This window comes from Orcinus orca, chromosome 9 (assembly GCF_937001465.1).
Source record: "Orcinus orca chromosome 9, mOrcOrc1.1, whole genome shotgun sequence".
NCBI lineage: Eukaryota > Metazoa > Chordata > Mammalia > Artiodactyla > Delphinidae > Orcinus > Orcinus orca.
This window is the reverse complement of record NC_064567.1, coordinates 41,097,342-41,122,611: the sequence shown is the minus strand read 5'-3', so window position 1 is coordinate 41,122,611 and position 25,270 is coordinate 41,097,342. Positions and strand designations below refer to the sequence as shown.

General features: G+C 39.4%; 1 protein-coding gene and 1 long non-coding RNA gene across 11 annotated transcripts in view; one reads left to right on the top strand and one right to left on the bottom strand.

Moving 5' to 3' along the window:
* The window catches only part of MATCAP2 (microtubule associated tyrosine carboxypeptidase 2), a 95,386-nt gene that overhangs the window by 14,078 nt on the left and 56,038 nt on the right, over positions 1-25,270 (bottom strand). The window contains exon 6 of one of the 10 annotated variants that reach the window (XM_049715221.1): positions 22,739-23,945. The exons of the other annotated variants lie outside the window; for them this stretch is intronic. Within the exon in view, the coding sequence (XP_049571178.1) occupies positions 23,764-23,945 (182 nt within the window). The 3' untranslated portion in view covers positions 22,739-23,763. Of the gene's footprint in view, positions 1-22,738; positions 23,946-25,270 lie in introns of those variants that run through there. 10 annotated transcript variants of the gene reach the window in all.
* Positions 6,124-9,665, top strand: LOC125965495 (uncharacterized). The gene is made up of 2 exons (XR_007479435.1): positions 6,124-7,155; positions 7,217-9,665. It is a non-coding gene; the product is annotated as an uncharacterized LOC125965495 (long non-coding RNA).

Below are 25,270 nucleotides of genomic sequence, written 5' to 3'. Positions count from 1 at the left end.
CCAGGCACTGGTGGGGGACCACGGACACCTAAGGGGATGGGAAGAACCCATGAGCAACTGGGTAGGACATGGGGAGGAGGAAGGGGGGAGGATAAGTGGAGGTGAGACAGACCAGTGCCCCTGTGGGGTGGCTGGGGGAGGCAAGGGGTTCCCATGCCCAGAGGGGCCCACCCATGGTTAGGGGATCAACAGGGACAGGGGAGACACTTGGGAGAGTAGATTATCAGAAGGGAACAGGGTCAGCATTTCCCCTGCCCACTAGGGTCCCGGGGAGGCCCAAGTGAGGTTCCCAGGCCTCATCCTCTGTCCTCCAAGACATCCTCCAACTGTGCTGGGCCTACACCCTGCCTCCACGCCCCCAACCATGACATTACCTCTGAACCCACACTCCAAGGCCCCCCTCCAGATGTGCTGCCTTTCGTGGCTGAGCAGGTCCTGAGCCTGAGCCCCACCACCCCACACTGCCCCCCACAGCCAAGGCCTTTTCTAGCCTTTCTTCTTAGGTTGTGGTTCGGCTTTACCTTGTTGTTCTTTCATCTATATAGATATTTTTCTAATTTTTAATTTTTCTAATTTTATTTTATTCTTTATACCTTGTTATTTTTCTGCAACATTTGGCTTGTGCCCCCAGCTTTCTTTTTCTTTTTTTTTATTGTGGTGCTGATTTACCTTGTTGCAGTTGTTTCACTTACATTTTAATTATTCCTGATATACTTTTTATTTTACTAACTGTATTTTACTTTTTATTCTGTTATTCTACTGCTCCGTTTCTTTCCCTTTCTTTTCTTGTGCCAAACCGAGCAGCTTGTGGGATATACTGGTTCCCAGGCTGTGGGTTGGGCCTGAGCTCCTGTGGTGGGAGTGCTGAGTCCAAGCTGCTGTACTAACAGAGAACCTCAGACCCCAGGGAATAATAATTGGAGTGAGGTCTTGCAGAGGTCCTCATCTCGGCACCAAGACACAGCTCTACCCAACTGCCTTCAACTTCCAGTGCTGCACATATCAGGCCAAACAACCAGTAAGACAGGAATACAGCCCCACCCATCAAAAAAAAAAGAGGCAACAAAAAAATATGTTACAGACGAAGGACCAAGGTAAAAACCTACAGGACCGAGAGGGCAGACAGCAGAAGCAAGAAGAACTACAATCCTGCAGCCTGTGGAACAAAAACCACATTCACAGAAAGACAGACAAGATAAAAAGGCAGAGAGTTATGTATCAGATGAAGTAACAAGATAAAACCCCAGAAAACCTACTAAATGAAGTGGAGATAGGCAAACTTCCAGAAAAAGAAGCTTCCAGAATGAAAGTGAAGATGATCCAGGACCTCGGAAAAAGAGTGGAGGTAAAGATCAAGAACATGTAAGAAATGTTTAACAAAGACCTAGAAGAATTAAAGAACAAACAAACAGAGATGAACAATACAATAACTGAAATGAAGACTACACTAACAAGAATCAACAGCAGAATAACTGAGGCAGAAGAAAGGATAAGTGACCTGGAAGACAGAATGGTTGAATTCACTGTTGCAGAAGAGAATAAAGAAAAAAGAATGAAAAGAAATGAAGACAGCCTAAGAGACCTCTGGAACAACATTAAATGCCACAACATTCACATTATAGGGGTCCCAGAAGGAAAAGAGAGAAAGGACCAGAGAAAATATTTGAAGATTTTATAGTTGAAAACTTCCCTAACATGGGAAAGGAAATAGCCACCCAAGTCCAGGAAGCGCAGAGAGTCCCATACAGGAGAAACCTAAGGAGAAACACACCAAGACACACAGTAATCAAATTGGAAAAAATTAAAGACAAAAATTATTGAAAGCAGAAGGGAAAAACGACAAATAACATACAAGGGAACTCCCATAAGGTTAACAGCTCATTTCTCAGCAGAAACTCTACAAGCCAGAAGGAAGTGGCATGATATACTTAAAGTAATGAAAGGGAAGAAACTACAACCAAGATTACACTACCTGGCAAGGATCTCATTCAGATTCGATGGAGAAATCAAAAGCTTTACAGACAAGCAAAAGCTAAGAGAATTCAGCACCACCAAACCAGTTCTACAACAAATGCTAAAGGAACTTCTCTAAGTGGGAAACACAAGAGAAGAAAAGGACCTAGAAAAACAAACCCAAAACAATTAAGAAAATGGTCATAAGAACATACATATAATTACTTTAAACGTGAATGGATTAAATGCTCCAACCAAAAGACACAGGCTTGCTGGATGGATAGAAAGACAAGAACCATATATATGCTGTCTACAAGAGACCCACTTCAGACCTAGGGACACATACAGACTGAAAGTGAGGGGATGAGAAAAGATATTCCCTGCAAATGGAAATCAAAAGAAAGCTGGAGTAGCAATACTGATATCACTTATCTCACTTAAAGATAAAATAGACTTTAAAATAAAGAATGTTACAAGAGACAAGGAAGAACACTACATAATGATCAAGGGATCAATCCAGGAAGAAGATATAACAATTATAAACATACATCCACCAAACATAGGAGCACCTCAATACATAAGGCAACTGCTAACAGCTATAAAAGAGGAAACTGACAATAACACAATGATAGTGGGGGACTTTAACACCTCATTTACATCAATGGACAGAGCATCCAAAATGAAAATAAATAAGGACACAGAAGCTTTAATTGACACAATAGACCAGATAGAGTTAACTGATATTTATATGACATTCCATCCAAAAACAGCAGATTACACTTTCTTCTCAAGTGTGCACAGAATATTCTCCAGGATAGATCACATCTTGGGTCACAAATCAAACCTCAGTAAATTTAAGAAAATTGAAAGCATATAAAGTATCTTTTCTGACCACAACGCTATGAGATTAGAAATGAATTACAGGAAAAAAAACGGAAAAAACACAAAAACATGGAGGCTAAACAATACATTACTAAATAACCAAGAGATCACTGAAGAAATCAAAAAATACCTAGAGACAATGAAAACACGACGATCCAAAACCTATGGGATGCAGCAAAAGCAGTTCTAAGAGGGAAGTTTACAACTATGCAAGCCTACCACAAGAAATAAGAAAAACCTCAAATTAACAATCTAACCTTACACCTAAAAGAACTAGAGAAGGAAGAACAAACAAAACCCAAAGTTAGCAGAAGAAATCATAATGATCAGAGCAGAAATAAATAAAATAGTAACAAAGAAAACAACAGCAAAGATCAATAAAACTAAAAGCTGGTTCTTTGAGAAAATAAACCAAAGTCAGACTAATTGATAAACCATTAGCCAGGCTCATCAAGAAAAAGAGGGAGAGGACTCAATAAAATTAGAAATGAAAAAGGAGAAGTTACAACAGACACCGCAGAAATACAAAGCATCCTAAGAGACTACTACAAGCAACTGTATGCCAATAAAATGGATAACCTGGAAGAAATGGACAAATTTTTAGAAAGGTATAAGCTTCCAAGACTGAACCAGGAAGAAGTGGAAAATATGAACAGACCAATCACAAGTAATGAAATTGAAACTGTGATCAAAAATCTTCCAACAAACAAAAGTCCAGGACCAGATGGCTTCACAGGTGAATTCTATCAAACATTTAGAGAAGAGCTAACACCCATCCTTCTCAAACTCTTCCAAAAAATTGTAGAGGAAGCAACACTCCCAAACTCATTGTATGAGGCCACCATCACCCTGATATCAAAACCAGACAAAGATACTACAAAAAAAGAAAATTACAGACTAATATCACTGATGAATATAGATTCAAAAATTCTCCACAAAATACTACCAAACAGAATCCAACAACAAATTAAAAGGATCATACACCATGATCAAGTTGGATTTATCCCAGGGATGCAAGGATTCTTCAGTATACGCCAATCAATAAATGTGATACACCATATTAACAAATTGAAGAAGAAAAACTATATGATCATCTCAACAGATGCAGAAAAAGCTTTTGACAAATTTCAACAACCATTTATGATAAAAACTCTCCAGAAAGTGGTCATAGAGGAAACCTACCTCAACATAATAAAGGCCATATATGACCAACCCACAGCCAACATCATTCTCAATGGTGAAAAACTGAAAGCATTTCCTCTAAGATGAAGAACAAGACAAGGATGTCTACTCTCACCACTATTATTCAACATAGTTTTGGAAGTCCTAGCCACAGCAATCAGAGAAGAAAAAGAAATAAAAGGAATACAAATTGGAAAAGAAGAAGTAAAATTGTCACTGTTTGCAGATGACATACTACACAGAGAGAATCCTAAAGATGCCACCAGAAAACTACTAGAGCTAATCAATGAATTTGGTAAAGTTGAAGGATACAAAATTAATGCACAGAAATCTCTTGCATTCCTATACGCTAATGATGCAAAATCTGAAAGAGAAATTAAGGAAACGCTCCCATTTACCATTGCAGCAAAAAGAATAAAATACCTAGGAATAAACCTACCTAGGGAGACAAAAGACCTGTATGCAGAAAACTATAAGACACTGATGAAAGAAATTAAAGATGATACCAACAGATGAAGAGATATACCATGTTCATGGATTGGAAGAATCAACATTGTGAAAATGACTATATTACCCAAAGCAATCTACAGATTCAATGCAATCCCTATCAAATTACAAATGGCATTTTTTACGGAACTAGAACAAAAAAATCTTAAAATTTGTATGGAGACACAAAAGACCCTGAATAGCCAAAGCAGTCTTGAGGGAAGAAAACGGAGCTGGAGGAATCAGACTCCCTGACTTCAGACTATACTACAAAGCTACAGTAAGCAAGACAATATGGTACTGGCACAAAAACAGAAATATAGATCAATGGAACAAGATTGAAAGCCCAGAGATAACCCACGAACCTATGGCCACCTAATCTATGTCAAAGGAAGCAAGGATATACAATGGAGAAAAGACAGCCTCTTCAATAAGTGGTGCTGGGAAAACTGGATAGCTACATGTAAAAGAACGAAATTAGAACACTCCCTAACACCATACAGAAAAATACTCATAATGGACTAGAGACCTAAATGTAAGACTGGACACTATAAAACTCTTATAGGAAAACACAGGAAAAACACTCTTTCACATAAATCACAGCAAGACCTTTTTTGATCCATCTCCTAGAGTAATGGAAATAAAAACAAAAATAAACACATGGGACCTAATGAAACTTAAAAGCTTTTGCACAGCGAAGGAAACTACAAACAACACGAAAAGACAACCCCAGAATGGGAGAAAAAATTTGCAAATGAAGCAACTGACAAAGGATTAATCTCCAAAATATATAAACAGCTCATGCAGCTTAATATTAAAAAAACAAACAACCCAATCCAAAAAATGGGCAGAAGCCCTAAATAGATATTTCTCCAAAGAAGACATTCAGATGGCAAAGAAGCACATGAAAACTGCTCAAGATCACTAATTATTAGAGAAATGCAAATCAAAACTACAATGAGGTATCACATCACACCAGTCAGAATGGGCATCATCAGAAAATCTACAAACAACAAATGCTGGAGAGGCTGTGGAGAAAAGGGAACCCTCTAGCACTGTTGCTGGGAATATAAATTGATACAGCCACTATGGAGAACAGTATGGAGGTTCCTTTAAAAACTAAACACAGACTTACCATATGATCCAGCAATCCCACTACTGGGCATATACCCAGAGAAAACCATAATTCAAATAGACACATGCACCCCAATGTTCACTGCAGCACTATTTACAATAGCCAGGTCATGGAAGCAACGTAAATGCACATCGACAGACGAATGGATAAAGAAGATGTGGTACATATATACAATGGAATATTACTCAGCCATAAAAAGGAACGAAATTGGGTCATTTGTTGAGAGGTGGATGGATCTAGAGACTGTCATACAGAGTGAAGGAAGTCAGAAAGAGAAAAATAAATATCGTCTATTAACGCATTTATGTGGAAGCTAGAAAAATGGTACAGATGAACCGGTTTGCAGGGTAGAAATTGAGACACAGATGTAGAGAACAAACGTATGGACACCAAGGGGGGAAAGCAGAGGGGTGGTGGTGGTGGTGGTGTGATGAATTGGGCGATTGGGATTGACATGTATACACTGATGTGTATAAAATTGATGACTAATAAGAACCTGCTGTGTAAAAAAATAAAATAAAGTTCAAAAAAAAAAAAAGACAACAATCCTACAAGACCAAATAAATGAAAAGGAAATAAGCAACCTACCTGAAAAAGAATTCAGAGTAATGATAGTAAAGATTATCCAAAATCTCGGAAACAGAATGGAGGCATGGACTGAGAAAACAGAAGAAATGTTTAACGAAGACTTAGAAGAACTACAGAACAAAGAAACAGTGGTGAACAACACAATAACCGAAATAAAAAATACACGGAAAGGAATCAATAGAATAACTGAGGCAGAAAAGCGAGTAAGTGAGCTGGAACATAGAATGGTAGAAGTAACTGCTGAGGAGCAGAATAAAGAAAAAAGAATGAAAGAATTGATGACAGTCTCAGAGACCTCCAGGACAACAGTAATGCACCAACATTTGGATTATAGGTGTCCAAGAAAAAGAAGAGAAAAAGAAAGGGTCTGAGAAAACATTTGAAGAGATTATAGTCAAAGACTTCCCTCACATGGAAAAGGAAACAGCCACCCAATTCCAGGAAGCGCAGAGTCCCATACAGGATAAACCCTAGGAAAAACACACCAAGACACATATTAATTAAACTAACAAAAATTAAATTCAAAGAAAAAATATTAAAAGGAGCAAGGGAAAAGCAAGAAATAACATACAAGGGAGCCCCATAAAGTTATCAGCTGATTTCTCAGCAGAAACTGTGCAGGTGATAAGGAAGTGGCATGATATATTTAAAGTGAAAAAAGGGAAGACCCTACAACCAAGAATACTCTACCCAGCAAGGCTCTCATTCAGATTCCACAGAGAAATCAAAAGCTTTACAGATGGGATTTCCCTGGTGGTGCAGTGATTAAGAATCTGCCTGCCAATGCAGGGACACTGGTTCGATAACTGGTCTAAGAAGATCCCACATGCCGTGGAGCAATTATGCCCACGCGCCACAACTACTGAAGCCCGTGTGCCCTAGAGCCCATGTGCTGCAACTGCTGAGCTCACATGCCTCAACTACTGAAGGTCGTGTGCTCTAGGGCCTGCATGCTGCAACTACTGAGCCTGTGTGCTGCAACTACTGAAGCCCGGGCACCTAGAGCCCATGCTCCACAACAAGAGAAGGCACTGCAACGAGAAGCCCACACACCGCAACGAAGAGTAGCCCCCGCTGGCCCCAACTAGAGAAAGCCCGCGTGCAGCAATGAAGACCCAATGTAACCAAAAAAAAAAAAAAAAAAGCTTTACAAACAAGCAAAAGCTAAGAGAATTCAGCACCACCAGACCAGCTTTGCAACAAATGCTAAAGGAACTTATTTAGGCAGAAAAGATAAGAGCAAAACTAGAAACAAACAAAAAAAAAACCCTAAAAGCTCAGCAGGAAAGGAAAGCATAGCGTAAAGGTATTAAATCATCCACACACAAACATGATATCAAAACAAGCAATTGTGAGAAGAGGAGAGTACAAATGCAAGATACTGGAAATGCATTTGAAATTAAAACACCAGCAACTTAAAACAATATTTTTATACAGAGACTGCTACATCAACAACACTTGGTAACTGCAAACTAAAAATCGACAATAGATACACACACACAAAAGAAAAAGGAATCCAAAAACACAACACTACGTTAGTCATCAAATAACAAAAGAAGAGAACAGAGAGGAAGGGAAGAAAAAAGGCTTACAAAAACAAACCCAAAACAATTAAGAAAATGGTAACATGAACACATATATTGATAACTACCTTAAACATAAATGGATTAAATGCTCCAACCAAAACACACAGACTGGCTGAATAGATAGAAAAACAAGACCCATATATATGCTGTCTACAAGAGACCCACTTCAGACCTATGGAAACATACAGACTGAAAGTGAGGGAGCAGAAAAAGATACTCCATGCAAATGGAAATAAAAAGAAAGCTGGAGTAGCAACACTAATATCAGACAAATAGACTTTAAAATAAAGACTGTTTCAAGACACAAAGAACAACACTACATAATAATCAAGGAATCTATCCAAGAAGATAAAACAATTGTAAATACATATGCACCCAACATAGGAGCACCTCAATATATAAGGCAAATACTATCAGCCATAAAAGGAGAAATCAACAGTAAAATAATACTAGTGGGGGACTTTAACACCCCACTTGCATCAATGGACAGATCATCTAGACAGAAAAGCCACAAGAAAACAAAGGCCTTAAATGACAATTAGACCAGATGGACGTAATTTATATATATAAAGCATTCCATTTAAAAGCACCAGGATACATGTTCTTCCCAAGTGCACATGCAACATTTTCCAGGATAGATCACATGCTGGGTTGCAAAGCAAGCCTCAGTAAACTGAAGAAAACTGAAGTCATATCGAGCATCTTTTCCAACCACAAGACTATAAGATTAGAAATCAACTACAAGAAAAACACTGTAAAAACCACAAACACGTGGTGGCTAAACAGTATACTATTGAATGACCAATGGATCACTGAAGAAGTCAAAGAGGAATCAAAAAATATCCTAGAGACAAAAGAAAACAAAACCACAACAATCTAAAACCTATGGGATGCAGCAAAAGCTGTTTTAAGAGGAAAGTTTATAGCAATACAGTCCTACCTCAGGAGACAAGGAAAATCTCAAAGAGCATACTCTTAACACCTAAACTACTACAGAAAGAAGAACAAACAAAGCCCAAAGTTAGTGGAAGAAATCATAAAGATCAGAGTGGACATAAAAGAATTATAGATGAAGAAAACAACAGAAAAGATCAAAGAAACTAAAAGCTAGTTCTTTGAAAAGATAAAGGAAATTGATAAAACTTTATCCAAACTCATGAACAAAGAAAGGGAGAGAGCTCAAATCAATAAAATTAGAAATTAAAAAGAAGTTAAAACAGACACCACAGAAATACAAAGGATCACAAGAGACTACTACAAGCAACTACATGCCAATAAAATGGACAACCTGAAAGAAATGGACAAATTCTTAGAAAGGTACAATCTCCCAAGACCGAACCAGGAAGAAATACAAAATATGAACAGACCAATCACAAGTACTGAAATTAAAACTGTGATTAAAAAACTCCCAACACACACAGACACACAACAAAAATCTTTAAGGGCTTCCCTGGTGGCACAGTGGTTGAGAGTCCGCCTGCCGATGCAGGGGACACGGGTTCGTGCCTCGGTCCGGGAAGATCCCACATGCCACGGAGCGGCTAGGCCCGTGAGCCATGGCCGCTGGGCCTGCGCGTCCGGAGCCTGTGCCCCGCAACGGGAGAGGCCACAACAGTGTGAGGCCCGCGTACCACAAAAACAAACAAACAAACAAAAAAACTCCCAACAAACAAAAGTCCAGGGCAAGATGGCTTCACAGGTCAATTCTATCAAACATTTAGAGAAGAGTTAACAGCTATCCTCAAACTATTCCAAAAACAAACTGCAGAGGAAAGAACACTCCCAAACTCATTCTATGAGTCCACCATCACCCTGATACCAAAACCATACAAAGATACCACAAAAAAAGAAAATTACAGGCCAATATCACTGATGAACATAGATGCAAAAAATTCAATGAAATACTAGGAAACTGAATCCAACATACATTAAAAGAATCACACAGAAATTCCCTGGTGGGGCAGTGGTTGAGAATCCGCCTGCCAATGCAGGGGACACAGGTTTGAGCTCTGGTCTGGGAAGATCCCACATGCCTTGAAGCAACTAAGCCCGTGTGCCACAACTACTGAGCCCGTGTGCCACAACTACTGAGCCCATGTGCCGCAACTACTGAGTCTGTGTGCCACAACTACTGAGCCTGCCCGCTAGAGCCTGCGAGCCACAACTACTGAGCCTGCATGCCACAACTACTGAAGCCCGCGCACTTAGAGCCCGTGCACCGCACGAAGAGTAGACCCCACATGCTGCAACTAGAGAAAGCCTGCGCACAGCAACAAAGACCCAACAACAAAGACCCAATGCAGCCAAAAATAAATAAATTTATTAAAAAAAAAAGAATCATACGACATGGTCAACTCGGATTTATCTCAGGGATGCAAGGATTTTTCAGTATCTGCAAATCAATCAGTGCATTACACCACATCAACAAACTGAAGAATGAAAACTACATGATCATCTCAAAAGATGCAGAAAAAGCTTTTGACAAAATTCAACACCCATTTATGATAAAAACTCTCCAGAGAGTGGGCATAAAGGGAACCTACCTCAACATAATAAAGGCCATATATGACAAACCCACTGCCAACATCATTCTCAGTGGTAAAAACTGAAAGCATTTCCTCTAAGATCAGGAACAAGACAAGGATGTCCACTCTCACCACTTTTATACAACATAGTTTTGGAAGTCCTAGCCACGGCAATCAGAGAAGAAAAAAAATAACAGGAATCCAAATTGGAAAGGAAGAAATAAAACTGTCACTGTTTGCAGAAGAAATGATACTATACATAGAAAATCCTAAAGATGCTTCCAGAAAACTGCTGAAGTTCAGTGAACTAGGTTAGATTGCAGGATGAAACAATTAATAAACACAAATCCTTTGCATTTCTATACACTAACAAGGAAAGATCTCAAAAAGAAATTAAGGAAACAATCCCATTTACCATTGCATCAAAAAAAAAAAAACCTAGAAATGAACCTACCTAAGGAGACAAAACACCAGTACTCTGAAAACTATTAGACACTGATGAAAGAAATCAAAGATGACACAAACAGATGGAAGGATATATCATGCTCTTGCACTGGAAGAATCAATATCGTCAAAATGACTATACTACCCAAGGCAATCTACACATTCAATGCAACCCCTATCAAATTATGAATAACATTTTTCACAGAACTAGAACAAAAAATTTTTTTAATCTATATGAAAACACAAAACACCATGAATATCCAAAGTAATCTTAAGGGGGGAAAAAAGATGGACCTGGAGGAATCAGTCTCCCTGATTTTAGACTATACTACAAAGTTACAATCATCAGAACACTATGGTACAGGTACAAAAACAAAAATATAGATCAATGGAACAGGACAGAAGCCCAGAAATAAACACACGCACCTGTGGTCAATTGATCTACAGTAAAAAATGTAAGACTATACAATGGAGAAATGACAGTCTCTTCAATAAATGGTGTTGAGAAAACTGGACAGCTATAGGAAAAGAATGAAATTAGAACATTCTTTTACACCATACACAAAAATAAACTCAATGAATTAAAGAACTAAATTTAAGACCTGATGTTATAAAACTCTTAGAAGAAAATATAGGAAGAACACTCTGTGAAATAAATCACAGGAATATCTTTTGCAATGTTTCCCAGAGCACCACATGATTCAGGAATCCCACTCTTGGGCACATATCTGGCAAAACCCTTGGTTTGAAAGGATACAGGCACCCCAGTGTTCACTGCAGCACTGTTTACAGTAACCAAGACATGGAAGCAACCTACGTGTCCATCGACAGAAGAGTGAATAAAGAAGATGTGGTACCTATGTCCAATGGAATATTACTCAGCCATTAAAAAGGATGAAATAATGCCATTAGCAGCAACATGAATGGACCTGGAAATTATCATAGTAAGTGAAGTAAGTCAGAGGAAAAACAAATATCAGCTGATATTGCTTACGTGCAAAATCTAAAAAAAAATCATAAAAATGAACATATTTACAAAACAGAAACAGACTCATGGACTTAGAAAGCACACTTAGGTTAACAAAGAGCAAAGACGGAGGTCAGGGATAAATTGGGAGTTTGGGATTGAAATATACACCCTATGCTATTGAAAATAGATAACCAAGAAGGACCTACTGCATAGCATAGGGAACAACTCTGCTTAATATTCTCTAATAACCTAAATGTGGAAAGAACTTGAGAAACAATAGATACATGTATATGTACAACTGAATCACTTTGCTGTACACCTGAAACTAAGACAACATTGTTAATCAACTATACTCCAATTTAAAAGAAAAAGAAAAAAACAAATGGGACCTAATGAAACTCAAAAGCTTTTGTGCAGCAGAGGAAACCACAAAAAAAAGGAAAGACAACCCACACAATGAAAGGAAAGATTGCCAAATGATCTGACTGACAAGTGATTAATCTCCAAAATTTATAAACAGTTTATGCAGCACAATATCAAAAAAAAAACCAACAAACAACCCAATCAAAAAATGGGCGGAAGACCTAAATAGACATTTCACTAAGGAAGACATACAGATGGCCAACAAACACATGAAAAGATGCTCAACATCACTAATTATCAGAGAAATGTAAACCAAAACTACAATGAGGTATCACCTCACACCAGTCAGAATGGTCATCATCAAAAAATCTATAAGCAGTAAATACTGGAGAGGGTGTGGAGAAAAGGGAACTCTCCTGCACTGTTGATGGGAATGTAAATTGGTACAGCCAGTGGGGAGAACAGTATGGAGGTTCCTTAAAAAATTAAAAACAGAGCTACCATATGACCCAGCAATCCCACTCCTAGGCATGTATCTGGAGAAAACCATTATTTGAAAGGATGCATGCACCCTGATGTTCATTGCAGCACTATTTACAATAGCCAGGACATGGAAACAACCTAAATGTCCATCAACACAGGAATGGATAAAGAAGATGTGGTACGTATACACAATGGAATAGTACTCAGCCATAAAAAGGAACGAAACAGTGCCATTTGCTGCAACATGGATGGACCCAGAGATTGTCATACAGAGTGAAGTCAGTCAGAAAAAGAAAAACAAATATCGTATGATATCACTTACATGTGGAATCTAGAAAAATGGTACATATGAACTTACTTGCAAAGCAAAAATAGAGTCACAGATGTGGAGACCTTATGGTTACCAAGGGGGAAAGGGGGTGGGTGGGACGAATTGGGAGATTGGGATTGACGTATATATACTACTATGTATAAAACAGATAACTAATGAGAACCTGCTGTATAGCACAGGGAACTGTACTCAATGGTCTGTGGTGACCTAAATGGAAAGGAAATCTAAAAAAGCGTGGATATATGTATAACTGAGTCACTTTGTTGTCAGCAGAAACTAACACAACATTGTAAAGCAACTATACTTCAGTTAAAAAAAAAACTAAATAGACATTTCACCAAAGAAGACATACAGATGGCAAAGAGGTACATGGAGAGAGGCTCAACATCACCAACTATTTAGAGAAATGCAAATCGAAACTACAGTGAGATATCACCTCACACCAGAAGAATGGCCATCATCAAAAAGTCTACCAACAATGAATGCTGGAGTGGGTGTAGAGAAAAGGGAACCCTCCTACTTGTTGGTGGGAATGTAAATTGGTATAGCCGCTATGAAGAACAGTATGGAGGTTCCTCAAAAAACTAAAAAGAGAGCTACCTTATGATACAGCAATCCCACTGTTGGGCATATATCTGGTGAAAACCATGGTTTGACAGGGTACAGGCACCCCAGTGTTCACTGTAGCACTGTCTACAATGACCAAGACATGGAAGGAACCTAAATGTCCATCGACAGAAGAGTGGATAAAGAAGATGTGGCACGTATGTCCAATGGAATATTACTTAGCCATTAAAAAGAATGAAATAATGCCATTGGCAGCAACATGAATGGACCTGGAGATTATCGTGCTAAGTGAAGCAAGTCAGACAGAGAAAGACAAATATCATCTGATATCACTTATATGCAGAATTTTAAAAAATGATACAAATGAACATATTTACAAAACAGAAACAGACTCACAGACTTAGAATACACACTTAGAGTTACCAAAAGGAAAAGGTGGAGGGCAGGGATAAATTGGTAGTTTGGGATTGACATATACATACTACAATAATGAAAACAGATAACCAACAAGGACCTGCTGTATAACACAGGGATTTCTGCTCAGTATTCTCCAGTAATATAAATAGGAAAAGATCTTGAGAAACAATACATACAGGTATAGGTATAACTGAATTGGTTTGCTGTACACCTGAAACTAACAAAACACTGTTAATCAACTATACTCCAGTTTAAAATAAAAATTAAAAATGGGGGAGACCTTCAAGATGGTGGAAGAGTAAGACATGGACATCACCTTCCTCCCCAGAAATACATCAAAAATACATCTACACGTGGAACACCTCCTGTAGAACACCTACTGAATGCTGGTAGAAGACCTCAGACTTCCCAAAAGGCAAGAAAATCCCCATGTACCCGGGTAGGGCAAAAGAAAAAAGAAAAAACAGAGACAAGAGTAGGGATGGGACCTTCACCTCTGGGAGGGAGCTGTGAAGGACGAAAGGTTTCCACACACTAGGAAGAGCCCTCACTGGCAGGGAAGTCGGTGTAGAGTTTCAGAGCCACAGAGAAGACTGAAGTAACAGGGGTGCAGAGGGCAAAGCAGAGATATCCCCACACAGAGGATCAGTGCTGACTACCATTCACTAGCCTGAGAGGCTTCTCTGCTCACCTGCCGGGGCGGGTGGGGGGTGGGGGCTGGGAGCTGAGGCTCGGGCTTTGGAGGTCAGACCCCAGGGAGAGGACTGGGGTTGGCTGTGTGAAGACAGCCTGAAGGGGGCTAGTGCACCACAGCTACCTGGGAGGGAGTCTGGGAAAAAGTCTGCAACTGCCTAAGAGGCAAGAGACCATTGTCTCGGGGTGTGTTAGAAGAGGGGCTTCCTGCTCTGTGTGTCCTCAGACGACAGAGCACTGCCTAAGTGAGCTCCAGAGATGGGAGTGAGCGGCAGCTATCATCATGGATGCCAGAGGCGGGCATGGACTGCTACCACAGCTGCCGCTGCCACTAAAAATCCTGTGTGCAAGCGTAGGTCACTACCCACACCCTCCCGAGAGCTTGTGCAGAATGCCACTGCCAGGGTCCCACGATTGAGGGCCAACTTCCCCAGAACACATGGCACACCTCAGGCTGCTGCAGCATCACGCCAGCCTCTACCGCCACAGGCACGCACTGCATGCCAATTGTGACTAGTGTACCCCTCCCTCTCCCCGACCTGAGTGAGCAAAAGAGCTCTAATAAGCCGCTGCTTTAACCCGCTCCTGTCTGGGCAAGGGACAGACACCTGAGGGCAGCCTACACGCAGAGGCAAGGCCAAAACCAAACTGAACCTCGGACCTGTGCAAACAAAGAAGAGAAAGGGAACTTTCTCCTGAGGTGCAGCCTCAGGAGCAGCAGACCCAATCACCCCAGTCAGCTTGGTAAACCCTGGAATATCTGAATAGACAATGAGTGTTCCCAAAATTGAGGCGGTGGACTTTGGCGGCAACTGTGGACCTGGGGTTTGCTTTCTGCATTTGATCTGTTTTTGGGTTTATGTTTATGTTAGTTTACTTTTTAGTGATTGCTATTATTTGTGTGTTTATCGGTTTGGTTGCTCTCTTCCTTTTTCTTTCTTTCTTCTTCTGTGAGTGTGTGTGTATGTTTGTGTGATTTTGTCTGTTTAGCTTTGCTTTTACCATTTGTCGTGGAGTTCTGTCCATTTTTTTTTTCTTCCTTTTCTTCTGAGCTGTGCAGCTGGCAGTGTTGGTGCTCTGGCGGGGTGTCAGGACTGAGCCCCTGAGGTGAGAGAGCCGAGTCCAGGACGTTGCACCACCAGAGACCTTCCATGTAATATTAATCAGCGAGAGCTCTCCCAGAGATCTCCATCTCAACACTAAGACCCAGCTCCACTCAACGGCCAGCAAGCTCCAGTGATGGATGCCCCATGCCAAACAACTAGCAAGACAGGAACACAACCCCACCCATTAGCAGAGAGGCTGCCTAACGTCATACTAAGTTCACAGACACCCCCAAACACACCACCGGATGTGGCCCTGCCCACCAGAGGGTCAAGATCCAGCCTCATCTTCTAGAACACAGGCACCAGGCCCTCCAATCAGGAAGCCTACATAAGCCACTGAACAAACCTCACCCACTGGGGGCAGACACCAGAAATAAGAGGAACTATGAACCTTCAGCCTGTGAAAAGGACACCCCAAACACAGTTAGTTAAACAAAATGAGAAGACAGAGAAATATGCAGCAGATGATGGAGCAAGATAAAAAACCTACCAGACCAAACAAATGAAGAGGAAATAGGCAGTCTACCTGAAAAAGAATTCAGAGTCATGACAGTAAAGATGATCCAAAAATCTCGGAAATAGAATGGAGAAAATACAAGAAACGTTTAACAAGGCCCTAGAAGAACTAAAGAGCAAACAAAAGATGAACAACACAATAAATGAAATTAAAAATACTCTAGAAGGAATCAACAGCAGAATAACTGAGGCAGAAGAATGGATAAGTGACCTGGAAGATAAAATAGTGGAAATAACTGTGGCAGAGCAGAATAAAAAAAAAGAATGAAAAGAATTGAGAGCAGTCTCAGAGACCTCTGGGACAACATTAAATGCTCCAACGTTCAAATTACAGGGGTCCCAGAGAAGCAGAGAAAAAGAAAGGGTCAGAGAAAATATTTGAAGAGATTATAGTTGAAAACTTCCCTAACATGGGAAAGGAAATAGTCAATCAAGTCCAGGAAGCACAAAGAGTCCCATACAGGATAAATCCAAGGAGAAACACACCAAGACACATATTAATCAAACTACCAAAAATTAATCACAAAGAAAAAATATTAAAAGGAGCAAGGGAGAAGCAACAAATAACATACAAGGGAATCCCCATAAGGTTAACAGCAGATCTTTCAGCAGAAACTCTGTGAGCCAGAAGGGAGTGGCAGGACATATTTAAAGTGATGAAAGGGAAAAACCTACACCCAAGATTACTCTACCCAGCAAGGATGTCATTCAGATTTGACGGAGAAATTAAAACCTTTACAGACAAGCAAAAGTTAAGAGAATTCAGCACCACTAAACCAGCTTTACAACAAATGCTAAAGGTACTTCTCTAGGCAGGGAACAGAAGAGAAGGAAAAGACAACTGAACAACTAAGAAAATGGTAATAGGAACATACATATTGATAATTACCTTAAATGTAAACGGATTAAATGCTCCAAATAAAAGACACACACTGGCTCAATGGATACAGAAACAAGACCCATATGTATGCTGTCTACAAGATACCCACTTCAGACCTAGAGTCACATATGGACTGAAAGTGAGGGGATGGAAAAAGATATTCCATGCAAATGGAAATCAAAAGAAAGCTGGATAGAAAACTACAAATAGAACGACCATATGACCCAGCAATCCCACTACTGGGCATATACCCTGAGAAAACCATAATTCAAAAAGAGTCATGTACCAAAATGTTCATTGAAGCTCTATTTACAATAGCCAGGAGATGGAAACAACCTAAGTGTCCATCATTGGATGAATGGATAGAGAAGATGTGGCACATATATACAATGGAATATTACTCAGCCATAAAAAGAAATGAAATTGAGCTATTTGTAATGAGGTGGATGGACCTAGAGTCTGTCATACAGAGTGAAGTAAGTCAGAAAGAGAAAGACAAATACCGTATGCTAACATATATATGGAATTTAAGAAAAACAAAATGTCATGAAGAACCTAGGGGTAAGACAGGAATAAAGACACAGACCTACTAGAGAATGGACTTGAGGATATGGGGAGGGGGAAGGGTAGGCTGTGACAAAGTGAAAGAGTGGCATGGACATATATACACTACCAAACGTGGAGTAGATGGCTGGTGGGAGGCAGCCGCAGAGCACAGGGAGATCAGCTCAGTGCTTTGTGACCACCTAGAGGGGTGGGATAGGGACGGTGGGAGGGAGAGAGATGCAAGAGGGAAGAGATATGGGAACACATGTATATGTATAACTGATTCACTTTGTTATAAAGCAGAAACTAACACACCATTATAAAGCAAGTATACTCCAATAAAGATGTAAAAAAAAAAAAGCTGGAGTAGCAATTCTCATATCAGACAAAATAGACTTTAAAGTAAAGACTATTACAAGGCAAAGAAGGACATTACGTAATGATCAAGGGATCAATCCAAGAAGAAGATATAGCAATTGTAAATATTTATGCACCCAACAAAGGAGCACCTCAATACATAAGGCAAATACTAACAGCCATAAAAGAGGAAATCGACAGTAACACAACCATAGTAGGACACTTTAACACCCCACTTTCACCAATGGAGAGATCATCCAAAATGCAAATAAATAAGGAAAGACAAGCTTTAAATGATACATTAAACAAGACAGAAACTCTCCAGAAAGTGGGCAGAGAGGGAACCTACCTCAACATAGTAAAGGCCATATATGACCAACCCACAGCCAACATCATTCTCAATGGTGAAAAACTGAAAGCATTTCCTCTAAGATCAGGAACAAGACAAGGGTGCCCACTCTCACCACTATTATTCAACATAGTTTTGGAAGTTTTAGCCACAGCAATAAGAAAAAGAAATAAGGAATCCAAATTGGAAAAGATGAAGTAAAACTGTCACTGTTTGCAGATGACATGATACTACACATAGAGAATCCTAAAGATGCTACCAGAAAACTACTAGAGCTAATCAATGAATTTGGTAAAGTAGAAGGACACAAAATTAATGCACAGAAATCTCTTGCATTCCTATACACTATGATGAAAAATCTGAAAGAGAAATTAAGGAAACACTCCCATTTAGCATTGCAATAAAAAGAAAACTATAAGACACTGATGAAAGAAATCAAAGATGATACAAACAGATGGAGCGATATACCATGATCTTGGATGGGAATACTCAACACTGTGAAAATGGCTACACTACCCAAAGCAATCTACAGATTCAATGCAATCCCTATCAAACTACCACTGGCATTTTTCATAGAACTAGAACAAAACATTTTACAATTGGTATGGAAACACAGAAGACGCGAATAGCCAAAGCAATCTTGAGAAAGAAAAACGGAGCTGGAAGAATCAGGCTCCCTGACTTCAGACTATACTACAAAGCTACAGTAATCAAGACAGTATGGTACTGGCACAAAAACAGAAATATAGATCAATGGAACAAGATAGAAAGCCCAGAGATAAACCCATGTACACGTGGTCACCTTATTTTTGATAAAGGAGGCAAGAATATACAATGGAGAAAAGACAGCCTCTTCAATAAGTGGTGCTGGGAAAACTGGACAGCTACATTTAAAAGAATGAAATTAGAACACTCCCTAACACCATACACAAAAATAAACTCATAAAGGATTAGAGACCTAAATGTAAGACCGGACACTATAAAACTCTTAGAGGAAAACATAGGAAGAACACTCTTTCACATAAATCACAGCAAGACCTTTTTTGATCCATCTCCTAGAGTAATGGAAATAAAAACAAAAATAAACACATGGGACCTAATGAAACTTAAAAGCTTTTGCACAGCGAAGGAAACTACAAACAACACGAAAAGACAACCCTCTGAATGGGAGAAAATATTTGCGAACGAATCAATGGACAAAGGATTAATCTCCAAAATATATAAACAACTCATGCAGCTTAATATTAAAAAAACAAACAACCCAATCCAAAAAATGGGCAGAAGCCCTAAGTAGACATTTCTCCAAAGAAGACAGACAGATGGCCAAGAAGCACATGAAAACCTGCTCAAGATCACTAATTATTACAGAAATGCAAATCAAAACTACAAAGAGGTATCACCTCACACCAGTTAGAATGGGCATCATCAGAAAATCTACAAACAACAGATGCTGGAGAGACTGTGGAGAAAAGGGAACCCTCTAGCACTGTTGCTGGGAATATAAATTGATACAGCCACTATGGAGAACATTATGGAGGTTCCTTTAAAAACTAAACATAGAATTATCATATGATCCAGCAATCCCACTACTGGGCATATACTCAGAGAAAACTATAATTCAAAAAGACACATGCACCCCATTGTTCACTGCAGCACTATTTACAATAGCCAGGTTATGGAAGCAACGTAAATGCACATCGACAGACGAATGGATAAAGAAGATGTGGTACATATATACAATGGAATATTACTCAGCCATAAAAAGGAACGAAATTGGGTCATTTGTTGAGAGGTGGATGGATCTAGAGACTGTCATACAGAGTGAAGGAAGTCAGAAAGAGAAAAATAAATATCGTCTATTAATGCATTTATGTGGAAGCTAGAAAAATGGTACAGATGAACCGGTTTGCAGGGTAGAAATTGAGACACAGATGTAGAGAACAAACGTATGGACACCAAGGGGGGAAAGCAGAGGGGTGGTGGTGGTGGTGGTGTGATGAATTGGGCGATTGGGATTGACATGTATACACTGATGTGTATAAAATTGATGACCTGCTGCATAAAAAAAATAAAATAAAATTCAAGAATTAGATAAATAAATAAAAAGAAAAAGAAACGAAATTGAGTTATTTGTAGTGAGGTGAATGGACCTAGAGCCTGTCACACAGAGTGAAGTAAGTCAGAAAGAGAAAAACAAATATCGTATGCTAACACATATATATGGAATAAAAAAAATGGTTCTGAAGAACCTAGGGGCAGGACAGGAATAAAGATGCAGAGGTAGAGAATGGACTTGAGGACACAAGCGGGGGGTAAGGCAACCTGGAGAGAAGTGAGAGAGTAGTATATATATACTACCAAATGTAAAATAGATAGCTACTGGGAAGCAGCTGCATTCCACAGGGAGATCCGCTCAGTGCTTTGTGACCACCTAAAGAGGCGGGATAGGGAGGGTGGGAGTCAGGCTCAAGAGGGAGGTATTATGGGGATGTATGTATACATACAGCAGATTCACTTTGTTATACAGCAGAAACTAACAACACTGTAAAGCAATTATACTCCATCCAATAAGATGTAAAAAATACATAAATAGTATTACAAAGTAAAAAAAAAAAGGGACCTAATGAAACTCAACAGCTTTTGCACAGGAGAGGAAATCATAAACAAAAGGAAAGACAACCCACACAATGGGAGAAAATACTGGCAAATGATGCGTCCGACAAGGGATTAATCTCCAAAATTTACAAACAGCTCATGAACCTCAATATCAAAAAAAGCAAACAACCCAATCAAAAAATGGGCAGAAGACCGAGACAGATATTTCTCCAAAGACAGACAGATGGCCACAAGGCACATGGAGAGATGCTCAACTTTGCTAATCATTAGATAAATGCAAATCAAAACTACAATGAGGTATCACCTCACACCAGTCAGAATGGCCATCATCAAAAATGTACAAACATGGGATCCAGAACTCGACTTCCTGTATATCTAAAATAAAAGAGCTGAATAGAACCTGAAAAAAAAAATCTACAAACAATAAATGCTGAAGAGGGTGCTGAGTTGAAAGAGAACCCTCCTAGACTGTAGGTGGGAACGTAAATTGGTACAGCCACTATGGAGAACAATATGGAAGTTCCTTAAAAAAATGAAAAATAGAGCTACCATATGATCCAGCAATGCCACTCCTGGGCACATATCTGGCAAAAACCATGGTTTGAAAGGATACATGCACCCCAATGTTCATTGCCACACTGCTTACAGTAACCAAGACATGGAAGCAACCTAAATGTCCATCAACAGAAAAGTGGATAAAGAAGATGTGGTAAATATGTCCAATGGAATATTCATCCATTAAAAAGAATGAAATAATGCCACTGGCAGCAACATGAATGGACTTGGAGATTATCGTACTTAGTGAAGTCAGTCAGACAGAGAAAGACAAATATATTGTGATATTGCTATATGGGGAATCAAGAAAATGATACAAATAAAGTTATTTCCAAAACAGAAACAGATTCACAGACTTAGAGTACAAACTTATGGTTAACAAAGGGGAATGGTAGGGGGCAGGGTTAAACTAGCAGTTTGGGACTGACATATATACACTACAATAATGAAAGTAAATAACCAACAAGGACCTACTGTATAGCAAAGGGAACTGTGGTCAAATTCTGTAATAACTAAATGGGTAAAGAACTTTAAAAAGGATAAATGTATACGTATAACTGAAACACTTCACTGTACACCTGAAACTAACAACATTGCTAATCAACTATAGTCCAATATAAAATATTAAAAAAATTTTTTAAAAAACAAAAAAGAAGTCAGTATGATGAGAAACAAAAAATACAGTGTTCAAGATCTCTCCCTATTAAAAGTGGCTAAAGGGACATTGCCACCAAAACTAATGCATGAACCCTTACTGGACCTAGATTTTTTTTTTTTTTTTTTAACACCTATAAAGACATTTTTGGAACAGTTGGGGAAATTTAAATACCGTATATGGGGTAGTTGATATTGCTGAATTACCACTCACTTTCTTAAGTGTGATAATGATACTGTTTTAAGTAGAAGAGAATGTTTTTAGTCTTAGGAGATGCACGCTCAAGTTTTTAAGGAATGAAATGCCAAGTGTACAACTTGCTTTTAAAAAGTCACAGAGAATAGCATCAAGAAAGTGAGAAGACTACAGAGTAGTAGAAAATATTTGTAAATGATTATCTGATAAGAGATTTTTATCTAGAATACACAAAAAACCCTTACACCTCAATAATAAAAAGCAAACCAATTAAAAATGGGTAAATGATCTAAACAGACGGTTCTCCAAAGAAAATACATAAATAGCCAATAATCACATGAAAAGATACTCAACATCACTAGTCACCAGGAAAATTCAAATCTAAACCACAGTGAGTTAACCACTTCACACCCACTAGGAATGGTTATAATATTAATTTAAAAAATGAAAATAGTAGGTGTTGGTGAGGATTTGGAGAAATAGAAATCATCATACACTGCAGTGGGAATGTAAAATGGTGCATTCACTTTGGAAACGGTGGCAGTTCCTCAAAAGGTTGAGCACAGAGTTATCATATAACCCCAAAATTCCACTCCTAAGCATATACTCAAGAGAATTACCAGCATAAACTTATGAATGAAGGCTCATAATAGCATTATTCATAATAGCCAAAAAGTGGAAACAACCCAAATGCCCATTAACTGGTGAAAGGATAAATAAAAGGTGTCATATCCATGCACTGGATTATTATTCAGTAATAAAAAGGATTGATATACTGATACATGCTACAATATGAACAAACTTTAAAAATATTATAAGTAAAAATAAATAAATATTATGCTAAGTAAAAGAAGCCAGCCACAAAGGATCGTATATTATATGATTTCATTTATATGAAATGTTAAAAACAGGCAAAACTAATAAAAGCAGATTAATGGTTATTTATCACTAGGAGCAATAGGGAGAGAGAATAGGTAATGACTGCTAATGGGTACAAATTTCTTTTTGGGTGATGACACGTTCCGGAATTAGATTAGTGGTGTTGGCTGCGCAACTCCACAAATATTATAAAAATCACTGAACTATACATTTTAAATGGGTGAATTATATGTCATGTGAATTATACATCTCAATAAAGCTGTTTTTAAAGTCAGAGAGGAAGAGAGAAAGCAAAAATGGCAAAATATTAACAATTGGTGAATCCAGAGGAAGGGTATAGAAGTGTTAATTCCTTCATTATTTCCCTATTTCTGTAGGTTTGAAAATTTTCAAAACAAGATGGGAAAAATAATGCTAACAAAATGTGGTTTGCAAAAACTAGGACTGACCTCAAGTAACAAAGGTTTAATTTTTTATAGTTGAGTGGATTCTCTGATGGGAAGATTAGGATATATCCAAAATCAATAGACGATTACCCAGTCCTGCAGCCAGTGAGCCAGGCACGGAGCCGCCCACTTGCACTGTGCCCACCGCAGCCGAACCCGGCTCCTGCAGGAGCCAAATGGAGAGAGGGGATCGTGAGCCCCAGCCAGAGTGAGTGTGCGTGGCCGCCGCTGAGTCGGCACCTGGAGGACATGGAGAAATGGATGGAAGATAAGATCAAAGCGAGACTTAGGCTTAAAAGCAGGTTGCTTGCTGCTTGAGGGCCAAATGCAAGTTTGAACTCTGTTATCAGAAGACACAAGGGACTCCTTTCTTAAGCCTGTAAATAAGCCCTGCCCTTGGTGCCTAAGGAAGGGGTTAGTGAAAGTCAGCCTGAGAGTCAACTAACTGCTGAACAATCATCAACAGGAAGACACTGGAACTCATCAAAAAAGATACCCCACATCCAAAGACAAAGGAGAAGCCACAATGAGACAGTACGAGGGGTGCAATCACAATAAAATCAAATCCCATTAACTGCTGAGTGGGTGACTTACAAACTGGAGAACACTTATACCACAGAAGTCCACCCACTGGAGTGAAGGTTCTGAGCCCCACGTCAGGCTTCCCAACCTGGGGGTCCGGCAACGGGAAGAGAAACTCCTAGAGAATCACTTTGAAGGCTAGCGGGATTTGATTGCAGGACTTCGACAGGACTTGGGGAAACAAAGACTCCACTCTTGGAGGGCACACACAAAGTAGGGTGCGCATCGGGACCCAGGGGAAGGAGCAGTGGCCCCAAAAGAGACTGATCCAGACCTACGTGCTAGTGTTGGAGGGTCTCCTGCAGAGGCGGGGGGTGGCTTTGTCTCACCGTGAGGACAAGGACACTGGCAGCAGAAGTTCTGGGAAGTACTCCTTGACGTGAGCCCTCCCAGAGTCTGCCATTAGCCCCACCAAAGAGCCTCAGGCCAAACAACCAACAGGGAGGGAACCCAGCCCCCTATCAGCAGACAACCGGATTAAAGTTTTACTGAGCTCTGCCTACCAGAACAACAGCCAGCTCTACCCACCACAGTCCCTCCCAACAGGAAACTTGCTCAAGCCTCTTAGATAGCCTCATCCACCAGAAGGCAGACAGCAGAAGCAACAACTACAATCCTGCAGCCTGTGGAACAAAAAACACATTCACAGAAAGATATACAAGATGAAAATGCAGAGGGCTATGTACCAGATGAAGGAACAAGATAAAACCCCAGAAAAACAACTAAATGAAGTGGAGATAGACAACCTTCCAGAAAAAGTATTGAGAATAATGATAGTGAAGATGATTCAGGACCTCGGAAAAAGAATGGAGGCAAAGATCGAGATGATGCAAGAAACGTTTAACAAAGACCTAGAAGAATTAAAGAACAAACACCTAGAAGAATTAAAGAACAAACAAACAGAGATGAACAATACAGTAACTGAAATGAAAAATACACTAGAAGGAATCAATAGCAGAATAACTGAGGCAGAAGAACGGATA